Genomic DNA, 19,403 nt, shown 5'->3' on the forward strand with positions numbered 1-19,403 from the left:
AAAATACTCCCTCCAATCCTGGCTACATCATGGAAGTTTGGTTGAATGTTCTATGAGCTTCCACCTGCCAGCAACCTGGAAAACGCTTTGCGGTTCAGTCTCAAAGGAGAGGCCATGTTGGAGGCTTGTAGAAACTCTTGAGACCTCCATCCTTTGTACAGCAGTCGTTTCTAGATCTTTTCTTCCAGGCAACTGTGTTCTTTGCAGAGATGTACATTCATTCTTTCGGCTCATCTCCTGCCTCTTTTTGTTGCTTCAACAAATTCTGTCATACTGCCTCAACGTGTCACAAGTAATCAATTTGTACTGAGATATCTAAACTTTATTTTAAGGCTACCCTTAAAGCCATTTATATAGTTAATGGGTGAATCAGGATCAGAGTTCAAGTTTGGAAGGAGAAAAATATATATTAGGGCCCTTGTGATCTGAAGTTTGAAACAGGTAGAAAATATTTCTTTTCAGTTGGTTGGTCCTACAAATCTTGATCAATGTTTAATGCAACCTAAAAGCAAAATACAAGGCAAATAAACTTTACTACAACGAAAAGACACAAGACAAAGAAACTCAAGCTTAAATAATGTCAGTATGAGCCTGTAAAGGTAGCTGTTTGAGTTTCAGTGATTTCAAAGAGTACCAAAGTAATATATAATTACAAATGATGTCCGGAAACAATGTCTGATCCACACCTTTCTCATCCTTCTCAAGAGGCACACCCTTTCCAGAGCCACCCCTACTGGGAACAGAAGCCTTGTCCTGTTGATGGTGAGTCCTGGCCTTTAAGGGTCTGGAGTATCTAATGGCTTCTTCCTAGCTAGACCTCAGGCCTTCACACACTGCACTGTCCTCAGCACTGTGCTTTCTCTCCTCTCTCCGTTAACACACATACCCTTGGCTACTGAATCTGAATCTTCCGTATGACCCTCCTGTCCCTACCGGAGCTATACCATACCTAAAGTAGTTTTTGGTCGTGTGTACATCTCATTATCACCTGAAATTCAACATCTCCGTGACTAAAGCTTCCCTGCACAAAAGCCCTACTTCCTTTTCTTATGTCTGTCCACCAACTTATCCAATGATAACACAGCTTAGCTGTTCAGGAAGAAGGGCTGGGTTTCCTTCTTGGCTCCCTCTCCCCCATCTCTTGAGCCAAACATAAGTCTACTCTGGTTATAAATGTGCTGCCATCAGGCTTCAGGGAAGCACCATGACACTGTTTTGGGGGTAGAAAAATGCAGTCTGAGATGTGGGAGACTTTGGTGGTATTCCCTGACCCCTGGGAATCTCGTTGACCCTAGACAGCTATACTGAGGAATCAGAAACAAAGATTCAGGGGTCCACTATCCACAAAATGGAGCCCATGGGCTGAGGATGGTGTCTAGCCTGGGGCCGGGGCTAGGAGCTCCAGTTTAGCTCAGCAAATATTGTCCTTAGCTTGCAGGCAGTCCTTTGGAGAACTCTGTTCTGGGCATATATCACTACAAGTCACGTTTCCTTATGTGGGAAGTGTGGCACGTGTTCCAAGCCAGGAATCTGGCAGGGACCAAGAAGCCACCTGTCATCTCAGATGTGTAGCCTGATTTTCCAGGGACTCAGACCTGCTCTATACCAAGTTTTCTGGCAAGGTCCATTGTCCCACACCAACATGCACAAACCCCATGTGATCTGGCTTTTCCACCTCCTGCCTTTAAATCTTATCTCTCTCCCAGCTCTGTGACTCTGAGCTGAAACACTGGGCTGTTTGGCAGCTTCTTGCTGCCTCTAGTTCCAAGTCTCTTTGCCTGGTCTCTTATAGCCCTTTCTCAGTCAAAGGGAAACAATTGTTTATTGGTTCTAGCTCCCTGGTGTCTGTCACCAAGTCATTCTAGCCCTGCTTTCTGAATAGCTCTAGAAAACAGCTTTTTCTCCTGCTTCCCATAGGCACTATTAAATGTTGCAACTCCCAATGGTCCCCACCCCAACCTGCAGGCCTTCTTACTCTGTGCGCTTGCCTTGCTCCCTCCCTTAGCTCATTTGGCTCTTTCCCCTCCCACACTATAGCTACCAGCTCTTTCCAAAGGGCAGCTCCCTGAACTGCTTACAGGTTAACATCAGAGGGGGACCATGAGTAGGAATTACAAGTCCTTTGACCCCTGCTGTCTCCTGACCTTTGCTCTTTACTCTGCCCTCCCTGGGTCTTTACCCCTCTTGTGTATTCCGCCTGTAATTCTTCCTCAGAATCCCCTTCCCTAACTTTTTTCCAGAATAACCCTCCCATTTTCCTTGCTCCACCCTCGTTGTCTCCCACACTCTCAGTAGCCACAGAACGACGTGACAAGATGTGCTTGTCCTAGTTTGCTTTTTTTCGGTTGCTGTGACAAACATCACAGCCAATTCATCATGGTAGGAGGGGGCAGTCTGCTTATACTTCCAAGTCATAGTTCATCACTGAGTGAGGCTGGGGCAAGCACTGAAGGAAAAGCCGTGGATGACTGGACCAGGCCAGACTGAGAGGACATCATCACCTCCACTTCAGAACCAGGCCCGAGTTCAAAAGGAAAGACATCCATCTCAGGAACTAGGTCATAAGTCACCAGCTCCACAAAAACCCCCATCCAAAGAACAGCCAGGAGCTACGAGAATGAGGAAATCTCAGGACTGGACATCTATGCTGGGCAGCCTTGTATAGTTTGGGTATCTCAGCCTGTGGTTAAATGTTCACGACATAGAGATGCAGGCCACAGACCACCTGCCACAAGCCTATAAGGAACAAACCCACTTAGCATCCCATCACCCACCAGTGGAATTTTAGATCACCTAACCAACACTCTAGGGTCTCACCAAATACAGAACATAGCAGCCAATCAAAATTCTACTAATGCCACCACTTTGGTCCCTACCAATCACATACCTTCTGGAAAATTTCTCTAGCTCTGTGTTAAAAAGGGCTGGGAGCTCCTCTGGGGTGGCCATTTTGATGAGTGGTTGACCCCCACATACTGGTTATTTCTGGAGAATAAGCATTCTTGCTCTTTGCAGGCTGTTTGAGCCCAGGGTCTTCCTTCAGCAGTTCTCAGACCCTAACAAGACCACTACTTGCTGGCTGGTTCCCTCACTTTCCTTTTTGCTTATTTAGCCCAAGCCCACGGTAGCTCTCCTACATCAATTAGCATTCAAGAAAATGCCCCCACAGGTGGATCTGGTGGAAGAAATTCAAATTCAGTTCCAGGTATGCCGAATTGACAACCAAGATTAGCCATCCCAGTGTTGGTCCTGGCAGGACAGTCCCCTGATGATCTGACTCAGTTATTCATAGGCCTTTCCTTCAGCAATAAACCACACTAGTATGCATGGTAGATTCCCTGGTCACTCTCATGATGAACACCTAATGCTGTTCAGATTGTGTTTCTCCTCTAAACAGGAAAGTGCAGCAGGTAAAAACTGCCTTATTCACCACTACATCGGGAGGAACGCCTGTCGTGAACATTACAGTATGCTTGATAAACAAACATGCTCACTTACATGCTGTAAAAACACTTGTTCACACTAAACTATTTACGTGTTTGCAGAGTTTGTGCCGGAGAACCAAAATGGTTCCTTCCCTGTTGAATTTAAGGATTGCATATTTCACAAAATTATTTTACACGTGTTATTTCTTTTCTTTGTGTAGTTTTATTATTATTTTTTAAATTTACATTTCAGCCATTGCCCTCTCCCCCACTCCCTTACACATGAACTTCTACGAGGTTTTGATGTTTTCAAAATCGAACCGTAAACTATGTTGATAGATTATTGCTTATTGACAGGAGCATAGATAGATATGGAGATATACATGTAAATAAAATATGCCAGCGGTGCCTCCTTCACAGGCAGAGCACCAGTTAAGAGTTTGGTTCGGTGGGGCTGGGGGAGTGGCTCAGCAGTTAGGAGTACTCGAGACCTTAGAGAGGTCTCAAGATCTTCTCCCAGGAGATCTGGCACCCTCTTCTGGCCTTCACTGGCACTGCATGTGTATACGGTAGACTTTATGAGCGTGGGAGACTGTCCTGGGATGACGCGTTGGTACTCACGTCCGACAGCATTGGCTCGTCCAGCTCTTCCACCCTGCTCAGGTTAGGTGCTCCATACCGGTCGCTGATTTCCGCCAGGGTTTTTCCCGAGTCCACCATCAATTCCTACAGTCATAAAATCCAGTTTCTACTTTCACGGAGCTTCGAAATGAACACGCCCCCTTTTCTTTTAATTTTTAACTAAAATTTCTGAGTTAAGCCCTTAGACTCAACACTTTTAATTGGTCGAGCTCACATCTACCACTGCTTGCTCGTGGTATGAGAATTCTAGTAAGAAGCACTAAACATTACTTTCAAATCCGTTTGGAATTTCAAACTATATAATTTGTAAGCAGTTCTAAGGGCAACATAACAGGACATTGTAGCTTTAAAATATACCAGTCCATACAGAATGTTCAAATTATATTCACTTTGAGATTTGTTTCAAGGCACTGCACACCTGTGACTTACTGCTGAAACATCCGTCTGGACTGTCACTTTCCTGGGGTTTTTTGGTGTTGCTTTTGTTTTTTATTAAGGGACTTACTACAAAGCTTTAGCCACTCCTGGAAGGAATCACAGCTCTCCAGTCTCAGGCACTGTTATCACATGTGTATGCCACCATGCCCACCCACCCTGGTATTGACAGTTCCTTTATTAAAACTTTAGCCACCTGTGATGGATTGGATATGCTCAGCCTGGGGAGTGGCACTATTAGAAGGTGTGGCCTTGTTGGAGTAGGTGTGTCGCTGTGGGTGTGGGTTTTTAGATCTTCATCCTGGCTGTCTGGAAACCAGTGTTCTGCTGGCAGCCTTCAGATGAAGATGTAGAACTCTCAGCTCTTCCTGCACCATGCCTGCCTGGATGATAACCTTTAAGCCAGCCCCAATTGAATGTTGTCCTTATAAGAGCCTTGGTCACAGTGTCTGTTCACTGCAGTAAAGCCCTAAGACACCACTGATAGAAAAGGTTTCTGTTCTAAGACAGGTGTTCATTTCAGACACAGTAGGTCTCCCTCCCTCTCACCTCTGACTGCATGGTCTCCTCACCCCTGGCCGTGCTGTCTGTGTTCATCATGTCCTGCATAAAAAGTCAAAAAATAGTGGATCCTGTTCATTCCCATTCCATGTTTGGCTTTTTAAGTTTTATTTTCATAAAGTAATATGATCCATTTAACAGCAAAAGCTATTCCACTTTCCAAGGACTCATCAGAATACAGTACACACAAAACAATAAATTACAGTTTCATGTATTAATATATACTAAGAGGAGATAACCATTTATAACTGAATAATTTTTGTAATGAGCAGACCAGAGGTAAAAGGTAAATCTCAATTGCTAAGGGTACCATGATCTTCAGACACAAGATCCTGGGCTGAAAGAGTCCTAAGTACCTTTTATCCTGGGAACCTGTGACCAGTTTTTATACCAGAAAACACCATGCAAGCTTCCAAAGGAAAGGAGAAACAACTATTATGCCTATGAACCACAGTGACCAGTATGGCAAGATAACCCAAATGGTCTAGTAGTGGCATACATATCTCAGTGGGAACCAAGAGCTTTCTGATTGGACTTGAGATCCAATCAATAAGAGGGACATCCTGCTTGGTCCTGGGATCAAGCTAACTAGTCAGGCTGAGTGAATTCACAGATCTTACATGAGAACCTACAACTGCCATTTTACTAAACCAACATAATTCCTAACAACACCCTAAATATTTGTCCTTGAACCCATATGTCAATGTTTGGGTTCATCTAAGGAAACTCATTAAACTTCTCTGAGCAACAGGCAGAGACTATTACAGAAAACCACGTTAAATTAAGTTGAAACGACATTAAAATTAAATTAATATAAATCTTCATTAAATAAAATGCAGAATTGAGGGGTCTAGTTCCAGTGAATACATCTACAAACCAACCCATGCACCTAAGGCTCAGGGAACATTGACAAAGGAAGGGGCAAAGACACGGTAAGAACCAGAGGATCAGGGAGTTTGCTATGAGACTATGTCTCCTAGTAATGTCAGAAGCTACATACATGAGCTACATACATGAAGTCTCATCACCATGACTGCATAAATACAAACTTAACAAGGACAACAATAGCCAAAGGGGACGGGGAAAGCCAATGAGACCTTAACCCTATGCAAAGAACTACAGGCAAATAAGGAATATTGGGAATAGAAAAAATAGTCTTCCAGAGAAAAGCACACTAATTAGTTATCCAATGCCAAATGTTCAGCCCTGAAAACATATACAAAAGTTACATTATACAATCAGAGCATGTTCTATTTAGGAATATAAATGTGTGTGTATGAAAATTATTAATAACAATTAATTATTAATGGGAAATGATTAACTAGTGGGAAAAGGCAATGAACTTAAAAGAAAATAAGGAGAAGTTATGGGAGGGTTTTGTGGGATGAAAGAAAATAGAGACATGAGGTAATTATATTTTAATCTTAAAAATAAAAGGGAAATGTATAAAAAAGATACATTGTATGAAATTTTCTAAAACTTAATGAATAGAATGAATTCTAAAGATGGGCTGAAACATTAAAACTAAATCAAACATTTCAACAACTATGAAAAGCAATAATATTAAAATAACATTTTAGAATGAGATGTTTAAAGAGAACTTGAAGTTGGGTTTTATATAAAGGAAGAAAGGAATACATATTTCTAAATGAATTAACCCTGTTCAAGCTTCTGTGCCACACCAAGTGGTCTCTATAGGTCCTTAGCAACACTTACACTCTTCAGTGGAAATGTTTGCCCAGCATGGGAGGCCACTTCTGAATGAAAAGGCTTTCTTCTAACCAAGCCAACCTACTATGGCATCCCTCTTTTCATCACTATGACCTTCAGCAAGGTCGAATGACTCTCCGTAGGATAAGGCATTTTGACATTTGGAAGAGTAGTCAATTTGTGTCTGTACATATGGCCACCCCAACTATAGAGATATATGTGGTTCTATTTTGCAATTTTTTCCCAGGAAGTTTTTATTTATTTAATTTTGACCGTTTTTGAGATGGGGTTTCTCCATGTAGTCCTGGCTGTCCTGGAGCTTGCTATGTGAACCAGGCTGGTCTTGAACTCAGAGATTCCTCTGCCTCACTGTGTGCTAGGATCAAAAGTGTGGACCACTATACCTGAAGTTTTCTAGGCTATTACCTTCTGTCCACACAGTAGCCCCAGTCTTTTTATATGTTTACAAGACTTCTACCCTTCAACCATAAGGATGACTATTTGACACTAGCTTTTCCCTGGGTTTTTTTTTTTTTTTTTAACTAAACCATAAAAATGAATCCATTCCCCTGCAATGGCAGGAGTTTCAACATACGACTCTCTGGAACCAGATCAATTCCAAGGCCCTCATCCTGTGCCACAAACCAGAGCATCAGGAGAGAGGCTAAAGTCAACATCAGAGTGCAGCAGGGGAGACATTCCTGTTAGCTCTTTATTTCTGCTCCCCAGGGTCAGAGGCAAGCATTCCTGACTGGCCTCGCTTCAACTCAGGAGTGCTTATACCTTTGAGAATGACAGTTTTTATATTGTGTGCCTATAGGCCCCAACAAGGGACATGAAAGGACTCTGAGCAGTGACTGTTTCCAAAGTGGAGATGAATGTCATTAAGCCAATATGGACACAAAGTATTAAAGTTGTGTTGGCTCTGGTCACACAGGCTTAATTAATGCAGCCATTCATGTGACCGGCTGGTGTGCCTGGCTGGTGTGTTAGTATATAGTATATAGCATATCCCAAAAACGTTTCTGTTGCCCAAGCTTGTTGCCCAAGCTAACAAACAGACCAGCATCTGGATATCAAAACTATGCAGATACTTGGGATTCATCCTTCAACATCTCACCTGTTTTACTCAATTCACCACCCTGTGTGTTTTTAAAGAAATGTCCACCCCACCTTTAATCCCAGGACTCAGGAGGCAGAAGCGTGATCGCTGAGATCTCTCAGTACCAGGCCAGCCTGGTCTACAGAGTAAGCTTTAGGAAAACCAGGGCTACACAGAGAAATCCTGTCTCAAAGAAAAATAAAAAACAGTTTCAAATGATGGGCTTTGTTTTTCTCATTTAATATATTAATAAACATATCAGATACATTCTGATTTCAGTGTTAAGTGAGGGTTCAGTAAAGAGTTTCAGTCGGACAGTGAAGACAGTCATCACAGACAGTCATTCAGAACTCTGGCCTATATGGTACACATTTTCTGGATATCAGGAATTATTACTAATAAAATAGATTTTTTTAATTAACTCACTTCATTGTTTATTTTCGCAAGAGACATGCAAATCAACCCAGATTTTTTTAGATGTAAATGATTTTTTGATAAATGTCACCTGAAGAAAAGTGGCATATGGCTATCTCATCTCTCAAGCGCCTTCAGATCAGCCACCATGATTGACAGCAGCTGTATCCTGACAAAGCCATTGGCAGAGTCCCTCTAGGGGGCCTTGTGGCTCACAAAGGCATGCATGCATGTGGCTGGACTGGCTTCCCGAGGGATGCCTATGGTCCTGTGCTACAACCACTGTTGTGAAACAGAAGAGCAGACAGAAAGTCTGGGGCTTGATCCCACCACTGACGAGAAGGAGAGTCTGGATGCTGCATGCTATATAGTCTTTCTGCTGGCATGGCTGGAAGAAAGAGCCTGAAGAGTCTAGAAGCTTCTAACGAGCAGACATGTAACAAAGCTTCGGATTACCTTACTTGGTTTTTCTTGCCCTGTCTTGAAGTCTTCTGTCTTCTGTTTCTCTTTTTGTTGCATTTCCAACTCCAACTGGAATGCCAGCTGCTGTTGAAGAGTCACAAGCATTGGAATCATACGGCAGTTACAGCAGGTGAATTAGCTCTACTGCTTGCTGCTTCTTTGTTTTAGCAGGTCTTTCTTTTAAAGATATATTTATCATATATAAGTACACTGTGGCTGTCCTCAAACACACCAGAAGAGGGCATCAGATACCCTTACAGATGGTTGTGAGCCACCATGCGGTTACTGGGATTTGAACTCAGGACCTCTGGAAGAACAGTCAGTGCTCTTAACCACTGAGCCATCTCTCCAGCCCAAGGTTGGATTCTAACTCCTAACAATTCTCTCGCCTCTTCCACACTAGTGCTGACATTACTGGAACTACCACGGTTGCTTATGGCTCACTTTTAACTCCCCAACTAAATTTCAGGAAATTAGAAATTATAGTAGTCAAATAATACTCAGCTTCTACCATGATTGATTTCCTTAAGACACTTCTTTAATTGCTGAAAGCAGGAAGCAGCGCGTGCAGAGTCATGTTATGTCTCATTGGCTCTTAAACCTACAAACAGGACTAAAGTGATTGTTCTGAGATGAGATCGTTAAAAGTACTGCTGGGAGAAAACTACATCTTGAATGCGTGACAATGAGAGAGAACAATCTGATAAACACGAAACTGTGTCTGTAAGCAGGACTGACTAACAGTGTGCTTGGTCCTAATGGAACATCACATTATACTAGACAGATGTCGGCAATAATGCCTTTGGACCAAATGGGATGCAGCTCCCATTTGAATGCAGCCTGGAAGCCAAGCATACTGTGTATATTCTGTGATGGCTAAGGGAAAATATAATGGTACAAAATACATGAAAATTATATAACATGCAAGGTCCAGAATCTGCAAATAAGGTTTTGTCGAAGTGTAGCTGGGCCCGCTGACTTGTGACTTGTCTGTGGCTGCTTTTCACTGACAACAGAAGAGCAAAGCAGCCATGGTGAAGGTCACCTGTGGCACCATTGTGGAGCTACAGGTCAGAGATGACACAGCTCACTAACCATGTTTGAAAATTTGGGATGTCACTATGCTCCAGCATTATTTTAAAAACATAAAATGATGATGCCATCCAATCACACGAAGGAGCTAGGTGCAATGACACACACTCATAATCCCAGCTTTTAGGAGCTTAAAACAGGATCTGAAATCAGAGGCCCATTTGGACTGATGCAATGAGACACTGTGACAAGCAAGCAGACGATACAAGAGGACCAGGATGTTGAGTGGCACAGTATGAAGGTGTAATGAGACATGTGTTGTTCTCTTACCTCAATAGCAAACCACAATTTGTTTTCTTTACTATAATAACTCTGCCCTAAAACAACCCAATGAACCATCATTCACAGATGAAGTACCCATCAACAGTCTCGACTCACAAGAAAGCAAAGGTCAAAGGTCATCAGACAGCTAAGTGGGTCAAAGCACTGTCAGCAAGCCTGCTGACCTGAATTCAGTCCCCATAACCAATCTGAAGGGGGAAGAACAGAAGCAACTTTATAATGTGGCCTTCTGACCTCCACACATAGATCATAGTGTACATGTGTTCTGTTCCTGCCCCTGCATAAATCTCTCTCTCTCTCTCTCTCTCTCTCTCTCTCACACACACACACACACACACACACACAATATATATATATATTTTAATTTTGAAAAGAAAGCAAATGTTGAAAAAATAGAAATGCCTTCAGTCCCAGTACTTGGGAGGCAGAGGCAAGCTGATTTCTGTGAGTTTGAGCTCACCCTGGTCTACAGAGTGAGTTCCAGAACTGCCAAGGCTACACAGTGAACCTCTAACTCAAAAAAGAAAGAAAGAGAGAAAGAAAGAAAGAAAAGAAAAAGAAAAACAAAAGGAAGGAAGAAGAAAGAAAGAAAATTTAAGATTGATTCCTCTTATCACAGCAAAATTTCTTCATAAAACTTAAAACAAGCCTGCAAAAAGTATTAAGTATCTGGGTAATTTATTTGTTGTCAAAGCAAGAATGACATTTGCCAGTGTGAGTTAATTTAAACAACGTTGATTTCCACATCCAAATAAATGTGTCCCCTGCAAAATTAGTTTGTTTGCATTATTAGACTTTTGGTGAGAAAGCTGAATGTTAGGTATCAAACCCAGGACAAATGGCTACCTGGGGTGACTATTTAGCATAGCTGCCAGGTTCTACCAGAATCCCTCAGTCCCTACCTCTTATAGGGTATGGTTGGTGTAGCCCACTCCCTATTCTAAACTTTTCAGCCCTGGGGCTGGGCTGCCCTTTTTCCAGCTAGCATGTTCTATATAATGTAGACACTTTGTTATTAAGCCCTCCTTGTCTACCCTTAGACACCTGAGTCTCTCTTTTCCCTACTCTTTTCCTCTCTCCTCGCTCTACCTCAGGGTGTTCACTCTGGACTCTCCCAGATGTGACTGTGTTCTCCCTTTTATCTACAAGAAACTTTCTCCTCCGTCATACCTAGCATTACGTCCTTCCTTTTGTCTTTTTCTTTTTTTCTTTTTCTTTTCCTTTCCTCTTTTTTATTCACTGCTTAATTTGTTCACACTGGGAGCACTATCTGTCAATTAACAAGTCAAAGGTTTCTAAGTATTTTCTCTCAGCCTTTGTTGATTTTTTTTTTTTGCTTGCTTTATTTATTTATTTATTTTTGACAGAGTCTCATTATGTAACCCAGGCTGGCCTGGCACTTAAGATTCTCTTTCTTCTGCCTTAGCAGTGCCAGGATTATAGGAATGTACCACCACGCTCAGGTTCTTTTTTTTTTTTTTTTTTTTTTTTTGACTTTTGTTTAAGAGAAGATGTTCCCAAGGTGAACTGAAACTGGAAATGACCTCAAGGAAGAAGTCAAATCCTCATCCCCTACTCATGAGCTTCAGGGAACAAGAGAGAACTCTCTGCTTTTCATCTCAGACCACTCCCTGCTAAGCCTTCTCTGCTGGTTCAGCCGTCCTCGGCTGCTTCTGCTCACCAAACCAACTTCTGTAACCAATCGTAACATCCTCTGATAGAACGCCACCATACTTTCCACATGCCTGGCAAATGAAATGCTTTCGGTTCAACACACAGCAGATTAGCTTTGTTGGCTAGGAAGGTGCTTACTTTCTAGTGTTGCTAAAGTTTATTCAAGAAGGATAAAAGAGATGAGTAAAAGAAAGTGGAGTATCTTTCCTAGTGAACTCATTGTCCCAGAGAAGGAGAACTGCTGAGACTTCCTGCTTCTGCTCAGAAGGAGACAGACTAGCAGCAGAAGCTGTCGGAGGAGGACTAGCCCAAGTGGATAGCACTATGATGAATATTGGTCTCCAAACATGGCACCATACGGGTTGGGGAGCTTGTTTCATTGATGCTTCAGACTAAATTTGCTCCAGATCTCTTAATTTTGACATATTTACATATCTTTAATATATAAATCAAAACAGAAAGATGCCTTAGTTATGGAACCCAAGCCTAAACATAAAATTCAGTTATGTTTTATCTTCTATCTTAAAATAATTGTATGCCATATTTTAACAATTTTTGTGTGAAATAGAGATTAACAGTGTGGAATTTCCCACTTTTTGGCATCATGTAAGCACAAAAAAGTTTCATATTTAGGAACAGTTTTGGGATTTTTTTTTTCAGCTTAGAGACGTTCAACACAAAGCTTGGTCAACCCACTCTTCCGTCCTCTACAGTATTGTTCCAGGCCATCGCCATTCCTTTCTCCCTCCAGCCTCAACCCTTCGCTCATGTGTACTCATGGTTCGTGCTTTGTAAAGACAAGAGAGACAGCTGCCTAAAGTCTGCTTTCGATTGTCACCAGTTGACACACCCACCTAAAGGGAGGCCACCCGTTCTCTGTCTTTGAACTACAATAAGAAGTACTCATCCACTTGTTTCCCAGACCCGTTTTCTCTTAATTCCTGTGGACAGAATGCTCTAGACTGTTTTTTTTTTTTTCCATTTTCTAATGTTACTCATTGTACTCTCTGTGTTCCTAAATCAAAATGAAACCCATTGCTTGCCCCTCACAAGCTCCATTAAAGGCATTAGGCTCACTCACCATCTCCCTCCTGACCTACTGCACCCCACCCTGTGCACACTTCCTAGACAGAATGACTGGGCTTGGAATGAGAACCAGCTCAGCAGTGGGGATGTTGACTGCTGTTCCTTGGCTTCACTGTTGCCTTGGCTTCCACCACAACACATTCTCTGGGTTGTTCTATTATCTCAGGCTATGGACTTTTCCAAAAAGAAAAACAGGAATACTAGAGAGCCATTTCTCAGTGTCCAGAGATGGTCAGTATTTCAGGATGTGGGTGCACACACTGACGGTGATGTTCACTTCAGCCACATCTTCCCTTTTGTCTCACCTGCTGAAATAAAAGTTCTTCTGCTTTGAGTCGCTCCAGCATTTCCTTTTCCATCATAGCTAACTCTCTCTCATGCTCCAACGCAATCATTTCTTTCTGTCTCTAGCAATTGATACAAAAGCAACAATTAGAGATCCAGCAGTCTGTAAATGCAATCTCAGAAGCATCTCAGTTACAAGCACTAGAAAGCAGGTTAAGCAAATGATGGTAGATTAATTTGGAAACTATGCAATGATTGGAGGAGTTTTGGGTTTTAGCTGAACAAAGAACACAAAATTAAGATTGTACCATAAATATAAATTCAAAAGAAGAAAAAGAAAATATACAGAAAAAAATGTGTCAACATATTTAACATATTTAAATGCAACAGAAAAAAAAGCAACACAGAGAAGAAAATATTTAAAATCAGAACAGAAACTTTCAGTTTTCTCTCTTCTTTACTTTTATGTATTGTAATAAACAACAGATTGAATACAAAAATATAGGCAAGAAGAGACAATGGCCGTGCTCTTCTAAAAGGAGATCCATATTTACCAATTGCTCCATATTCATGTTTTCTTTGTACTTATAAATCCACAAGGCTAAATATTCAATTGGATCCAACGGGCGAACTCTTGCAACTTCTGCAAGGCCTTGAGTTAGGCATGTTCCCAGGTACTTTTGAAGATATCTTGACTCCATTTCTAACTCCTAAGTAAAACCAGCCATAGAAGTTTTTCATTAGAGCCGAATGTGTTCTCAGTAGGCACAGTTAAAAGTCAAGTGAAGCTGGGCAGTCAGTGATGTCAAACATCTTTGATCCCTGCACTAAAGAGACAGAGGCATGGCCAGCCTGCTCTACAGAACAACACAGAGGAACCCTGTCTTGAAGAACCAAAACAAAGAGTAAAGTCGGGGGATGCTACCTGAACATTCCACCAAGCCAGCAGTCATGGTGCTTCTTTTTGGGCATGGTATAAGCAAGGTGGCCTCAGGAAACTTCAAATTGTCTACAAAAGAACTCAGCAGTAGTCATAGCTAAATTAGCTTCTGCATTCCAAAGGCTCTCAAGCTTAGCCCTAAAACCAGAATTAGACACTAGCATTATTAATAGCATTGTGCCATGTAATGCTGGTACCAGCTTATGCCAACAACATCCAAGGCAACTGGTAGATAAGGAGACAGACTCAGAGAACTTACCTGAACAGCCGTGAGCACTTGGATGGCAGATTAATGTAGGGTTTGTACTCACTTCTTGACCTCAGAACCTTAATTCTAGAGACTCTAAGATGCTTCTCCTAATCATGTCAATAAAACACTAATTGTCCATCTCTTATTTAAAATCATGTATTGTCAAAGCCAGAGAATATCAACTCAAATTCCAATAAACAACATGAGGTTACTCAAAATCTGTCCATAAACCTCTGTATTAGTCAGGGTTTCTATTGCTGTGAACAGACACCATGACCAAGGCAACTCTTATAAAGGACAGTATTTGGCTGGGGTTGGTGTACATTTTCAGAGGTTCAGTCTGTTTTAATCATGGCAGGAACATGGAAGCTCCCAGGCAGACATTACAAGGGAGGAACTGAGAGTTCTACATCTTAATCTGAAGGCTTCCAAGGAGAAGACTGGCATCCTCAGGCAGCTAGGGGGAAGTTCTCAAAGTCCACTCCTACAGTAACACAGTTCTTCCAACAAGGCCACACCTCCTAAAAGTGCCACTCCCTGGTGTGGATCAAGTATAGTCAAACACCACAACTTTCCTTTAGGCTCACCTCAAGCACTTCCCTGTCATCATATATCCTTGGGCTCTTACTCCACTGAATAGCTGATATCTGATCTCTCCACTGAAGATCTGGCATTCGGTATATCTGGCACACCATACTCTGTACTTTCCTGTCTCAATAATCCTCTCCTTTCTCTACTCTTGGAACATACCTCTGCCTTTAAGCCACAGATCATTTGTGGCCCGAGAGTTTTGTCAAGAAGTACAAGGGACTTTCTCCTACTTCAAGTAGCTCCTACAACCCTTGTCATGCTGCCTAAGAAATGTATAAGAGAATGTGAATACGTGTGTGCTTGCATGTTTGTTGTGTGTGTGTGTGTGTGTGTGTGTGTGTGTGCACCTCTGTCTCTTCATGGTAAGTAAGCAAGTATGTGTGCACTCCCAGCTGTTTCCCAGATACATGAGTTTTTGGGGGGTTGACTATTTCTATTTACCTCATATAGGATTCACAGATGGACAATAACAGACCAAACAAATGATTCCACCCAAGGCCAGAATTGTGACCCAATGAGATTAAAATATCAGAATACGTTCTCCATTGCAGTTCTCAACTCTCATCTCAGAGGTGCAGACTCAAGACTGTAGTAACATGGGAAGATGGTATCTGCACATTATGATGTATAGCACATTGGATTGTATTGTACATATATGTCAGTCAGACTGAAAATGCCATCTGAATGTACAGGTAGAGGGTCAATTATATACAATACCATGGAATTCGGCAACAGTATAAGGGAATGGAGATGCTCTTTAAATTAGGGAGTGGTTTCCTGGTGAGTCATGATAAGGGATGCAGGAGGAAAGGGTGATAGAGAAATCGCTTCTGCTACCAAAGTAATATACACGTGTATGTGTAACGTGTATGTGTAAGTGTCGCCCTGAGAAAGACTGGAGCTAGCACAGATAAGCTGCTTTCCAACTAGGTTTGTGCTGGTGTCCTGAACACATAGAGAAAAATATGGCTGTGTGTCCACGGTGCTTCTTCAGTGAAAATTCCTGTAGAGATAAAATCACCACATGGGTGTATCCGATGTCATTTGAAGTTCGGCTACATAAAACATGAAAGACACTCTTTCTGCTGCTCCAAAAACATAGAACCTGGGAAAGGGACAGTGGTCGTTGCGGGGCGGGGGGCGGGATATCTCTGATCTAGAAGTTGGCCAGGGTCTGTCTGGGGTTTGGGGCAGGTGCTTAGAATTCTCAGTGGGGCTTTCATGAGATCCTTCTGTCATTTCTGTAACATCCATTTCCTGGTCATGTGAAGAAACTAAGAGCCTTCTCTTCTGTACTAAGAAATGTTATTTCCCAACAAACACCAGTATTCATCCAGCTCCACAGAAGAAAGTCCCTTCCCACACAAACTCCTGCCTCCATATTGGAGCAGCTGCCACTGAAGAAGGTCCTCTGCCAGGGTCTGGGAAAGGTGCTGGATTTGGCACCTGCAACTACGGCCGACCTAATTCAACCTGAATTTCTGAGAAACAATGAATAATTGTCTTACAGTACATTTGTGCCAGAAAGTAACCCGTTTGTCTAAAAATAAATTTCAATCAGGTAGCTACCAACCTAGACACTTAGGTTTGTTTCCTATTGGGTGGCTAGGGGGCGGGGAAAGGAGGAGGAAGAGAAAGAGGCCCAGCCGGAAGAGAGGAGGGAGGAGAAATCCTGATCCTCCACAGGCTCCTACAAGGAACTAACTCTCCCTTGACCTCAAGGTGAGACCTACTTGACTCGAAAGGTGAAAATTTGAAAACTGCTTCTGCAGAGACACCAGAGCACCGGTTCGAAAGAAAAACGGTCCAGCCTCCTTGGTGCACGCAACTGATGCACGTTCTGGCCACCTGCCAGTGAGTTGCGTCCTGTTGCCTGGCAACAGAGGGAGGGCGGGCGCACTCAGGACGGAGCCAGGAATGCGCACTGTAGGAAATGGGCCACGCAGATGGGAGAACTGGATTTATGGAGAGGAAGCACTGTAGAAAACAGGGGGACAGAGCCTTGAAACCTGTCAGGCACGGGGACCCTTAGATAGGAGTCCTGTGAACCAGCAGATCTCTGAAAGTCGGGGGAGACGTTTTTGATCCCTGGGGATTAAAAAGGCAGGTTTGATGGCTTGGTAATTTTAAGACTCCACACTTTTCAGGGCGAATTAACACAAATGCAAGCTTCTTCAGGAACTCTCCACCACGCCTTAGTATGCACTTTCTCCTGATGTGCTTGGTTAGTTTTTGTAACGTGACACAAACCTAGATATACCTGGAAGGAGGAAATCTCAAATGAAGAATTGCCTCCATCAGATTGACTTGCGGGCATTTTCTTGATTGCTAATTATGGGCATATGCCCACTATGGGCGGTGCCCATCCCTGAGAAGGTGGGCTTGGGCTGTGTAAGACAGGTGTCTGAGTCAGCCAGGGAAAGCAAGCCAGTAAGCAGCATTCCATTCATGGTGACTGTTTCATCCTCTTGCATTGAGTTCCTGGCTTGGCTTCCCTTGATGACAGACTGACTGTAATCTGTAAATCAGACAAATCCTTTTCTCCCCCAATTTGCTTTTAGGTCTTGGTGTTTATCAGAGCAACAAAAAGCAAACCATGGGCATGGCATTGCTCAGTGGTAGAGGCTTTTATAAATGCAAAAAGGGAATGATGGGTCCACCAAGTGTGAGCCCTTCCTTTATCCACCCACCCTTAACATCAGAGCGCTGACATATTCGCTCTGTACTTAGAGTGTGACAAGTGCCAGGGCTTGTCACATTTAAGCAGTGTAGCAGCCACTCAGGAACCTAGGCATGGAAAGATGTTCTGGGAATGCAGAGGACTCTGTGCTGGGGTTCTATAAGGAGAGGGGGTCAGTAGCCGGGGGTTGTGTAGGGAATTTTGTCAAGGCACACTTGTATTGAGTCTGAAATGTTGGAAGTTGCACTCCACCAAGCCCACCAACAATTCACCATCAGATCACATAGAGCAGCAAAGATGTGGAAGACTGTTTATCCACATTCTGGCACAAATAGAGGATGACTTGCCCCAACCCCCTAGCCTGCATACCTATCTCAAACTTTGGCTTTAAATACAAATGTATCCGGGGCTAACCCTCTGTGTGTTCCATTTCCTGTCTTCTGACTTCTAGAAGCTATGTTTGCACATGATCTTGGCTCTTGTGCTGCTTCTTTTCATGTGTTTTGTCACTATGCCGTGTCCCACGTCTGGTCTTACTGACAACTCTGGCAACCACAGCTATGCCTGGGTGGTGCTTTCAGTGAGATTCATCTGTATAGGCTCACAGATTTGAAAGCTTGGTTGGCAGTTGCTGCAACTGTTTTGGAAAGGCTTAGGAGATGCCTTGTTGGAAGAGGTGTGTCACTGGGGGTGGACTTTGAGATTTCAAAAGCCCACAGCAGACTCAGTCTGTCTGCCCCTGCCTCCACCTTGCAAATAAGATACAAGCTTCTAAAAACTGCTCCAGCCCTATGCCTTCCTGCCTGCTGCCATGCTCCCATCCCAAGACTCACCCTCTAAAACTGTAAAACTTCAAATCAAATGCTTTCTTTTATAAATTGTCTTGATCATGGTATCTCTTCACATCAATAGAAAAGTGACTAAGACACCCTGCTTGTATAATATACTCCCTATTTCAAGATCCTTAATCAAGTCTGCAAAGCTTCCTCTATCACATAAAGTAACATTCACAAGTTCCAGGTTTGAGAGTATGGGCACCTTTGGAAGCAAAAATGAAGTATTGGAGCAAGCCTTCAAGATGGCTCCTGTGTCTACATACATAGAGTCTCCTTATTTCCTGGCGTAATAGATTGTCTCTGGCTGGTTATATTATTTTGCCCCAACCCTAGAACCAAACTTTTCTTTAAAGATCTATGATTTCTTAATTAATGAATGATATTTAATTCCCCTTTGAAGCTGGGTCTAGTGGAGCACACCTCTCATCTACCACAGGTAAGAAATAGGCAAGAAGAAGCACAAGTTTAACCACCCTAGGCTACTAGGGAGTTGCAGGCTAGCCTAGGCTACCTAGGGAGTTGCAGGCTAGTCTGGGCATAGTGTAAACTCTGTCTCATTAAAACAAAGTGCTCACAGCATTCACTGCTTCTGAAATGTTTGGGTTTCTAGACTCTGATATTGGAGAGGGATAGAATGTGTTTATATTTTCTATATCAATCTCCAATTGTTCATTACTCAGCTGAAAAACTGGGACTATAGTGGCTAGGTGCTGGGAGAAAATGTTGACAAAATCTTGTCCAAAATAGCTCATTTTTCTTACATTCTTGCTGTGTGCCAGGCTCAGTGCCTTCCGTGTGATTAGTAGCTCAGTTTGTGCCCTCCACATTATGAGGTATGTATGTTACTTCTGTTTTCTTTTTTTCCTTACAACTTTATTTTTTTTAAAGAGAGATACATGTACAGATTTTTGAAAGCATTTTGGCACAAAACTATAT

At 42.6% G+C, this 19,403-nt stretch overlaps 1 protein-coding gene across 1 annotated transcript; it reads right to left on the reverse strand.

Moving 5' to 3' along the window:
• Positions 1-472: 472 nt before the first annotated feature.
• On the reverse strand, positions 473-13,871 carry DYDC1 (DPY30 domain containing 1; the record flags this gene model as incomplete). Its single annotated transcript, XM_080926169.1, has 6 exons — positions 473-502; positions 4,047-4,151; positions 5,052-5,105; positions 8,746-8,835; positions 13,191-13,292; positions 13,725-13,871. The coding sequence occupies 6 exons, from the start codon at positions 13,869-13,871 to the stop codon at positions 473-475; spliced, it is 528 nt and encodes a 175-aa protein (XP_080782295.1).
• Positions 13,872-19,403: the final 5,532 nt, after the last annotated feature.

Source organism: Micromys minutus (genome assembly GCF_963924665.1).
Source record: "Micromys minutus genome assembly, chromosome: 12".
In the NCBI taxonomy this organism is placed as follows: Eukaryota; Metazoa; Chordata; class Mammalia; order Rodentia; family Muridae; genus Micromys; species Micromys minutus.